At 46.1% G+C, this 9591-nt stretch overlaps 2 protein-coding genes across 5 annotated transcripts; both read right to left on the bottom strand.

The window, feature by feature from the left end:
• Positions 1-83: 83 nt before the first annotated feature.
• Positions 84-6296, bottom strand: LOC147204105 (protein DEK-like). 4 transcript variants are annotated; one of them, XM_086112921.1, is made up of 12 exons: positions 6153-6296; positions 4925-4999; positions 4469-4741; positions 4263-4372; positions 3311-3405; positions 3111-3240; positions 1958-2257; positions 799-897; positions 653-719; positions 440-582; positions 296-364; positions 84-224 (listed from the first exon to the last, which is right to left on the bottom strand). In XM_086112921.1, exons 1-12 carry the CDS (start codon positions 6250-6252, stop codon positions 213-215), a joined length of 1473 nt encoding a protein of 490 aa, XP_085969047.1. In that variant the 5' UTR covers positions 6253-6296; the 3' UTR covers positions 84-212. The 4 variants fall into 4 exon arrangements, with proteins under 4 accessions (XP_085969047.1, XP_085969048.1, XP_085969050.1 ...); XM_086112922.1 differs by having other exon boundaries at positions 4925-4996; positions 6153-6291; XM_086112924.1 differs by having other exon boundaries at positions 4810-4999; positions 6153-6235.
• Positions 6297-7770: 1474 nt separating this feature from the next.
• Positions 7771-9400, bottom strand: LOC147204106 (uncharacterized). The gene is made up of 3 exons (XM_086113446.1): positions 9098-9400; positions 8622-8726; positions 7771-7877 (listed from the first exon to the last, which is right to left on the bottom strand). Exons 1-3 carry the CDS (start codon positions 9398-9400, stop codon positions 7842-7844), a joined length of 444 nt encoding a protein of 147 aa, XP_085969572.1. The 3' UTR covers positions 7771-7841.
• Positions 9401-9591: the final 191 nt, after the last annotated feature.

Here is a 9591-nt window from a genome sequence, read left to right on the forward strand (position 1 = left end):
CATAGTGGTCATCGGCCCAAAGCGCTGTGTTGCAACAGATGAACTTTCATGACCTCTTCTCAAAGTAAGCACAGCAAGTGGACTTAGTTGAAAATGTTTATTGAAGACGCACGCTAAAAAATGTCAATTAAAAAAAAAAAAAGAAGCAAAGAAGCATCCAGCTGATAAGGAAGAAGCGTCCAGTTGATGACATGCGGGGTTCTTCTTGTTTTTCATGTGATGAGCTGCACACACAAAGGTACAACTTTTAACACACAAGTCGAGCCTTGAGCGGACGTGCACGTGTGACACTCACAGACTTGACAGACTGTTTGATGAAGTCTTTCCTGCCGCTCAGATCGTGATTGGGATACGTGTCGAACACCTGAAAGGGAACAACGGATGAGACAGAGGGCGCGGCCGCAGGTTGCGGCGGCATTCGTTCGCGAGGAGGACACACCCTCTGGCAGATGTGCTTCATGGTCATCTGGGCCAGGTCGGCGTCTTTGAGGAGCGTGCACACCGTCTCCTTCAGTTCATCGTCGCTCGGTGCTCGTTTGATCATCTTGATGAGCGGCTCGTCCTCGTCCGATGTGTCGTCGGCTGCCGTGGAAGCGAACGTGAGGTATGTTAAAATTCAAGGGGCATGTCGCGCTGACACCACAGCTCTCACCTGTGTTGGTGTTCTTGCTGCTGCTGTCGGCCTTCTTGGTCTTGGGCGCAGGCTTCTTTTGCTTGGCCTGACAAACAGGAAGTGATGTCACACAGGCAAACGGATAAAGCCGCAGTATGGTGAGTTCTTCTGTTTTTTTTTTAAACCTCATTGATGTCCGAGTCGTCAGAGATGTCCCTCTTGACCCGCTTCCTCGGAGGTGGAGTCTTCTTGGCGGGGGTTCTGGAGCGCTTCTTGGATTCCGGCTTGCTCACATGACAGGACATTGGCAAATTAAACGGTGTGCACATGCCACGTGAATCATTGATTCATTATTCCTTTATGGCTAGAAATATATTTTGATGGAGTGGACCAAAACTGGTCCACTAAAAATCCCATTATAGTGTTGGGGGGGGGGGGGGGGCATTAATGGTTTCAGCCCTTTGTAGTGATTCAGGAGTCGGGAATGAGTGAATGATTCTCAATGTTGAATCGCTTGAATCTGATTTTTACGTACTGAACAATATACTGTACTGTTATGTGACGTTTGCGCTGAAACAATTAACTGAATAACTGCCTGTGTTGACAATGACTTCAAAGCAGTGGTCTACAGTGGACCTCCACATGTCTGCTGTTCCGCATATGCGACAGCACCTATTTATTTACTTTTTTTTTTTTTTTTTAATAGTTCCCCTGCTTTTATTTGTCCCCTTCAAGATTTAATGAGTGTCGATTTGTTGCGGTTGGCCCTGGAGTCTATTCCCATGATTAGTCGGGAGGTCCTCGGGGTAAAACAATCCATCTCGTAATGGCTAGTAATTAAATAATTGACAGAGCGGGCAATTGTTTTCGTACAGTCGTGAACGACGCGTTGTCGTTGATGCATGGGCACAGACGACGCATCCAATAACTAAACAGCCGTCTAAGATGGAAATCATTGACTCATTCCCTGCTCCCAAATGACTACAAAGTTTTTCTTTTATTTTAAGCAGAGGACTACATAGTTGATGAAACGATTCGTTGAACAACAGTTAATACAGACTAAGTCATTGGCAGTGTTGGGAATCATTTTGAGGTTTTTGGACTGACTGAATAACACCCAACTAAATAACTCGAGTGGGGACCGACTCGAAGGCAAAAAGGAGTCATCGACTCATGACTAGAATCGAATTAAATCCGTCTGTGTTCGAAATCATTGACTCATTCCCGACTCGCTCTCACCGTGTGCATTTTGATCGAGTGGACTACGGAGACGATGAATTGAACGACAGCTAATATAACCAACGAAGTCCAACTCAAGGAATCGCTGCTCGATTGTCCTCTTACCTGGTCCTCTTCTTCGTCCCGCTCCTCATCATCCGTACGGGATGACTTGTCTTCCCTGTCCGAGGCTTTGCCATCAGGTACCTTATCTTCCTCTCCCTCCTCCTCTTCCTCCTCATCGTCGCTGCTTGAGTCCATGACAATGGCTTTGGACTTACTTGGCGCTTTGGACTTTTTGGGGCTGGACGAGGACGATGACGAGACCCGTCTGCTCTTGCCGTTGCTCTTCGTCTTCTTGCTCTTGGCGCCCGAGTCGGCGGATGTTTTCTTCCTGGACCGCTGCTTCTTCTTCACGGGAAGACGCTGGAACAAACAGAGGAGGGAATGAGCGTGCCCAATCGCAGGTCACATGACTTGACTTCATTGGTCAAAAGTTGGGAAGGACATGACTGGACAAGTCTTGCTTGTTTCCATTTGTCCTGGTCTACGAGACGGTGTGCACATTTACGCAAGTCTGTTTTGACTTGACCATGGTTTGTCCATGGTTTTGTTTTGTTTTTTGTTTTTTGCTTTGACTTGCGAGCAAACATTTGAAAAATGAGTAGTGTCTAGTGCCATTGGACTCAACAAATGACAGTTTGGGATACGTGACCAAAATGAGGGGAAATAACTGTCGAAAGCAAGGCTTGACACTCTTCTTAGACTTAGCTGTCAAAGTAAACATCAAACATCTTGTGCATTGCTATGAGCGGCGTGACGTGAAGTGGCTGCCATCTTGGTGGAATGGATTCATGATTTGAGCTGTCCCACCACTAATCTTCCATCTGTGCTAGTCCGCTCGACTTTTTAAGATAATGCCACCGACAACATCTCACTGATTTTGACGCATGGACTTGGGGAATCCCGTTCAAGTTTAGTGGTACAAGTTTCCATCTGAAACTTGTCAGCCAACGGGAGAAGTCCATTCACGAGTGCCAAGCAAATGAGAAAGAATCCATTTTGACCCGTTTACTCTCATTCAAAGGGATTTTTGGAGCAGAATTTCGATCGGCGAGCATTTGAGCCAGGGGAAAACCCACCTGGACTTCCAACTGTCAAGTGATGACTGGACTTGTTTGAAACTTGACGGTTCAGACTTGAGACTTAGCAGCCGCGCCGCGACCCGGAAGGAGCAGCACAAGGGCAATCTTGTGCGAGTGACGGAGCAGTCGCTGACCTTTCCGCTGTCCTTGGGCTCCACCAGGAAGGTCATGATCCTGTCCACCAGTTCCGACTGCGTCCCTGTCTTCCCCAAGTCCAAAATGCTACAAACCAGCTTGAGTTTGGCGTTGGTCAAGTGGGCGTTCCTGTACCAAGCGTCGGACAAGCGGCGCGGTTAGAGCGAGCCAGCACCGGAGCCGACTGTTGTGAGCTTACTTGAGAAGTTTGTCTCGCTTCTTGAGGTACTGGTCGCTGCCGGCAGAGAAAGGGAAACCGTTGAAGAGGCGCAGGTTCTTCTTGACACTCGTCATCTGTCAAAGCACACGCGTCACAACCTGAAGCGAGGCCTGCAAAATTCGGACAGAGTTGGAACCTTCTCTTTGACAATTGAGAGTGACCAACGAAATGGGAAGGTCCGACCTCGACACTCGGCTAAAAACCCTTTTCTCATTGGGCAACAGCTATACAGTCTTGTCTTTTGGTCACAAGAGAACCTGCACGAGCAAAACAACGTGTCTCCAACTTGTTCTCTTCTTTAGTAACCATCAGGACAACATGACCAATTCTGACCCAAAAAGTCGAGAAAAAAGGAAAGCAGTCGAGCAGAAGAGTGACTTTGACCAACTGTTTTTGGTCCTCAAAATAAAACCCCGTGAACGGGCTTTTGGTGTTAAAAAAAAAAAAACTCTTTACGGATAAACTAAGAAACGCAACGTGCACAGATCTGACTCGCTGAACGGCACAAGGTGAACATTTCGACATGGCCTTTTGCTACTCAATCTATCTACGGCATCATCTTTGCTCAAAATGCGCACACAAATTCTACTTCTTCCTCCTTTTTTTTTACTGTTACCTGTTTGGCGGGTCACATGGCTCAATTTGTATGAATTCCAATTTCTCTCCATCACAACTGATGTGACAAACCAAGTTTCATTGGCTAAATCTTGATCTACTCCAAAGCTATGCTGAGTTCAAATCGAAAGTGATGCTACGTCGCCCTCTGCTGGCATCTGTTAGTTACTACACCACTGAAGTTCAATTCTTTGGCTCGTGAAATGATCCGATATTGATTTCAATGTTTTGATACCACCTCAGAAGAAGTAGAAACAAGTAATTAAGTACTTGTCGACAGGCAAAGTACCCCCCGCCCCCACTGGACTTTCCTTACCTTTCCTGGCCGCTCAAACAAGATGGCGTGCAGTGGCTTAAGTTCTTTGGAGTTGAGTTTGCCGATCTGGAAGTTGGTGCGCGGAATGTCTCCCAGCTTGTCGCCGCTTCCTGCACGCGCGCACACACACACATGCGCACGCACGCGCGCACACGGCATCAGCGCCAGCGTGGCCATGCTTTGGCTGCGGCAAAAGGCCAACGTACCTTGTGCGATGGTCAGCTCTTTGTGTTGGGGCGCCTGCATGTCCAGTCGCTCCACACTCTTCTTGGTGCGCTTTCCCGCCACGCCGAGCTCATCTTCGGACAGCGGCCCCAGCTCATGTTCCCGCAGCTGCACAAGAAGCCCGTCTTTTTGGCCTGCCGCGCTTTTCTTGCCACCCGACTTCTTGTCTTCCTGCCACGTCTCCGGACGCTTTGCTGTTGCTTCGGGCGATGAAGCTCGCACACCTGACGCTTTCTTTGCCATGTTACTCATATCTGAGCACGCACATCAGAACCATCATCATCATCACCACCATCATCATCATCATCCTCCTCCTCCTCACCCACAACTCCCAAAATGTTCGGGAAGTTGAGCTTCCAGGTCACCTTTCAGGATAAACCTAAAGAGTCAACGTCATTTGACCGTCTCTAAACCTTTGAATCCACGTCCCTTCTTACCCCCAAAATTATTTTTCCAAGGACATCCACTTCTTTTCCTTTCTGTGACTCTTCCAGTGCCTCTGTTGCAACCTGCTGATGATACACGAAGCGAGATGTGCAACAATGAATACACTATTTTAATAATGGATTCTCTCTACAGCAAAATATTCTCTGACTTCTTACATCTACCATGAAAGCAGACTTTTGCAATCGTCTGCGTTTTCTTTGAATAAAATAATGATCAACATTTTTGCTGATTTCGGATGGATGTTCTGCACCAGACCTGTAACTGAGCTAATATGCATTTGTGAATTTTCAGTACCGTCAAAATTATTTTATTATTATTTCTTTTTTAAGGGATGGAAATGAAATCGGTTTTTTTTTATCTGAACCGTTGATTAATATAACAAAAATACTAGGCAGATTCATCAATTATTCAAATAACTGATAGTTGCAGCCCTAGGTCTGTGGCCACGTCTTGTTTGATAGCGAAGTACTGGTGATCAATTTTGGGGTGTGTTAGTTTCATGATGACGAATGATCATCGTTGTGAATTTTATTTTATTTTTTTGCCTCTGAGCTCCTCGTTGTTGAACACCAAGTTAGGGAAAAGTACATCAACATTAAGCATTGTACTGAAAAAGTTATAGTTTATTTGGGGGTCAACATGAAATTTCAGCCCAGAGCTGAGTCATGTATGTACGGTACATGTACGTAATCAAACGTGTGTTGTCCATCACGTGATCGCATGTTCAACTTGCTCATTGAACGACTGCACGCTTGAATCCCAAAACGACTGCACTGACGGAAATGTGCATGACTGCAGATGGCGCCAACATTCAAAATTGCATTGGAACAAATTTTATTTTTTTGTATTTGTTTTTTGCTTTTTTTTAAACGCTGTGTAAAGGTCTTGCTTCAGGACTGTCAAAATAAGATCATGTAACATTAAGACGTACGTGATCTCATTTGTTTTCCATCGACCATTCAATGAAATCACGTTGCTGATAACGATCGCTTCTTGTTCTTGGCGTGTTCCGATCGACGTGATTATTTTGTCTATTAATTTAGACTGAACAGGAGTTAGACTGACTTGGCCGTCGTGTGTCGTTTTATGTCGTCAGCCTGGCTGCTAACACGTTAGCTTCGGTCCCCTGTATTCAAGCTTCCGAGTTGGCGCTCTATTCAAGACGACACTTGAGAGGCCTCCGGAGGCCGTCAGTAAGTCGAACAAAAGTTGGCTTACATGGACTGGACGTTGTTCTTTGTCGTATTTTGTTTGCGTCGCTGTGTGTTGCGTCGCACAGCTCTTGTTGTCGCTCTTGGTCTTTATTTTTCCGTTTCATTCCCGATGGCGGGTTCTTAGGGGGCGGGGCTAAAACTGCATCCTCGCCCCCGATTTGACACGAGAGCGATGACGTACAAGTTAGTCTTCTTCGAATACCGAAAGTGGCCGGGCGCTCGATTCGCTCCTACCCCCAATAGGGCGCTCGATTCGCTCCTGCCCCCAATAGGGCGCCAGCGATAACGCATCAATAAAGCGACGCCTCAATTCTCTTGACAGAAAGTCCGACGTTTTCGAACTTGAATATTTGCCTTTCTTCTTACGCGTGACACAAGCCACACTCGTGTGCTGCTCAGTCAAACCTGTCCGGCAACAACAACAAAAAAAAATAATTCTTCATGTATTTAACAATTTTGTTGAGTCAAAGGAAATGAGCAGATCAAATTAGCTTTCTTGCCATGCTTCACGCAACACACGTCCTTCATTTTTATTTGCAAAATACCAGAGTTATTTTGATTTTATTTCAAAGCAGCTGACTTTTTCCCCCAAAACTAACGACTTAGTTTTATTTTTCTCAAATGAGATGTTTTTGTTTCTTTTTTCTAAACCCATCACTTCTTTGTTTTTGTTTTATATCGTCCTAAACAATTTTTATGTGATCTGCTGTGTGTCGTTACATTGGATAAGAAAAACACAATATCTAACGTCAGTCACCTCATTCTACATACACACACTCAAAATACACACATACATAACATAATAGGCTGCATACAGAAAATGCGTCAAGGAGCCCTCAAGGACTACATGAGTAGACTGTGGGCCTATTGCAAAAATAGCTCACCAGTGATGGGACACTGTCACTCTCCAAGAATATTGTAGAAGTGATCATTTCAAAATGTGAACACTGGTAGGTATGTATAATAAAGTCTGGCCAATTGATATATATCTCGTGAGCTCGTGAGTTGGAATCCAGTTGAGATTTCGTGTGTCATCCCCAAAACATTTTAGCATGCTTGCTGGCTGCATCCAAGATGCCATATTGTCCGTAAGTGCGTGTGCGTGAAAATCGACAGGCGTTTGTCTACGTTCCCTGATACTGAATGACAACCAATCTATTGTCTGTCTGCCTGTACCCAAAGAGAGCCTGGTGACCAATCATTTTTCTACATGTCTTGACATTGACTGTTGGCCAATCCACCGTTTGTCTAAATGTCACTAAGGTATTCATCTCTCTAAAGGTTTGCCCGTATGATTGTCATGTTCCACGTTAGCGGGGTGGTGGGAAGGTTCACGTGGCAAACGCCCTTCCCAATGGACAAAACGAGAATGTTGTCATCAATGGGAACGGCAAAAGAATTGAGAGCGAAGCAGTCGGCGGCTGTTTATTAACGATTGATGAATTGGCGCGCTCTTCACAGAGACAGAGGAGAACTTCAATGCTTGAATTCACCGAGCCGAACCCACTTGCTTGAACCTTGAACCGTAAAAACACACAAAAGAACACAAAGGCGTTCGTTCCTTGGCCGCGCCGAAACGTCTTCCGCTTCTCAAGATTGTCGTCGATCATGTTGATTTAATCATCATAAAGAATTATCAGCAATCAGCCCCCCCCCCCCAAAAAAAACCACATTCTGGTCATGTGACATCTCCTCACTTGGTCATCTCGGTGTCTTTGTCCATGTCCTTCTGAAACAACAACAAGATCAACTTGTACCTCTGCTGCTCACACATAAGACCTCTTCAACTAACACGGAGGATATTTGTCACGTTTGTCACTACTAACGTGTGTCACCTGACAAGTGACATACTTGGCCTATTGACATGTAACACCTATCCTAGTGACATGTAACGTATGATTTTTTTTTTTCAAAATACACACTGTGCTCCCCCAAGGAAGCTTTGTCTATGACTGTTCCAACTTCATGTTTTCTTTACATCTGCGAAAACTGTCAAAGGCGACCCAGTGGACTCACACTCTGTAACCCCGGTTGGTCATTGACAAAAAAGCTCTTCTGATTCTGATGTGAGGTGTCCTATTGATGTGTTGACATGTCCAACTGATGTTTGTGTGATCTGTTGCAGTGACGTGATGGCGTGCCATATTCTCTCGATGACAGTACTTAGTCACATGGCTTGACCTGACCCAGCGTCACGTATTTCCCGACAAATGAAGTGGAGTGTCCGAGTGACGTGATGTGTGTCCCTTTGACATGTGAAAGGAACCAGGTGCTTAAATGACCACTCCTAAGGACACGCGGCATGTTCGGTGACATGTTCATATGCCGTGCAGCGTGTACAAAATGACCTCTCCTGGTGACATGTGTGATGTGCTTGAGTAATCGCGAGATGTCCTTTTGACATGTGGCATTTGACATGCGTCCTCACGACATGTACGACTTGCAATGACATGTGACACATATGGGGACTCACATAGGCGGGGGCAGAATCTGCGTTCCAAAGTCGAGAGTGCGTGGTGTACAGCGGGATGTCGTCAGGATGGTTGTAACGCCCCCTGTTGCAGCAACACCAAAATATCTGCCAAGAAGAAACACCATAAGTGCAAGAGTCCTCACCGCCCCATGCTAAAATATAACCTTCCATCAGGGGACATGGGGGGGTAAATTCCAGAATAGTCAACATGCACAAACATGTACAGTACATGATCAAATGAGCCTACAGATATCACTCTGTGTAGGTGTAAAAAGCAGGACCAAAGAGGATTTGACATTCAATAATTCAGTAATTCACCCAAAACTTGACTGAGCTTCAAATCGGCCTACTTCCCGAAAATCGAAATAAAATAACAGTTCTTAACTTTCTGCAAAAATCTGCAGCTGGAAACCCTGATGAGGCGCCTTTAATGCCATTTGTATATATAATAAATATTTTTAAAATGATGCGCAAACCATGGCCATGAGCATGAGGAGGAGGAGTCCGAGGAGCAGAGCACCCAGAACCAGAAGAGCGATTCCCCAACCGGGAACGTTGGCACCACTACTCGCTGGAATAGAGGTCTTGCTCGCAGCGCCCCCTGTGGTTACGGAGGTGGCGTTGGCGGATGTCGGCATGGATGTCATCATGGCGGTTGTGCCATTCCCGGTCGTGTTATTGGCGCCAGTGCTGGCGTTTGTTCCTGCGGAGACAGGAACCGTGGTGTACTGTCCGGTGTTGTTTGGCTGCTGCTTGGTTGTCATGAGAACTGTCGACATGTTGGTTGACGTGCCGGCGGCCGTTCCCGGGCTGCTCGTCGACGGCGACGGTGGGACTGTTGTCGTGGAAAAGCCTCTCATGATGAAACACACTGCAGTCATGTTGACAAACATCAAACTTGCAACTCACACGCATACAGAAACGCAGCTTGAAGTGGGAACTTCGTCCTGTGAGCTGACCTGTGATCCAC

The sequence above is a fragment of the Hippocampus guttulatus genome, chromosome 6, assembly GCF_054856545.1.
Source record: "Hippocampus guttulatus isolate MCC_2025c chromosome 6, RoL_Hgut_1.0, whole genome shotgun sequence".
Taxonomy (NCBI): Eukaryota; Metazoa; Chordata; class Actinopteri; order Syngnathiformes; family Syngnathidae; genus Hippocampus; species Hippocampus guttulatus.

Coding starts and splice junctions, on each gene's coding strand:
- LOC147204105 (XM_086112921.1), bottom strand. CDS start 6,252: ATGAAACGGAAAAATAAAGACCAAGAGCGACAACAAGAGCTGTGCGAC. Junction 898..1,957: donor GGGACGAAGAAGAGGACCAG/GTAAGAGGACAA, acceptor CATGTGAGCAAG/CCGGAATCCAAGAAGCGCTC. Junction 720..798: donor ACGACTCGGACATCAATGAG/GTTTAAAAAAAA, acceptor CCTGTTTGTCAG/GCCAAGCAAAAGAAGCCTGC.
- LOC147204106 (XM_086113446.1), bottom strand. CDS start 9,400: ATGTCGACAGTTCTCATGACAACCAAGCAGCAGCCAAACAACACCGGA. Junction 8,727..9,097: donor TCCTCATGCTCATGGCCATG/GTTTGCGCATCA, acceptor TCTTCTTGGCAG/ATATTTTGGTGTTGCTGCAA. Junction 7,878..8,621: donor CAGATTCTGCCCCCGCCTAT/GTGAGTCCCCAT, acceptor TTGTTGTTTCAG/AAGGACATGGACAAAGACAC.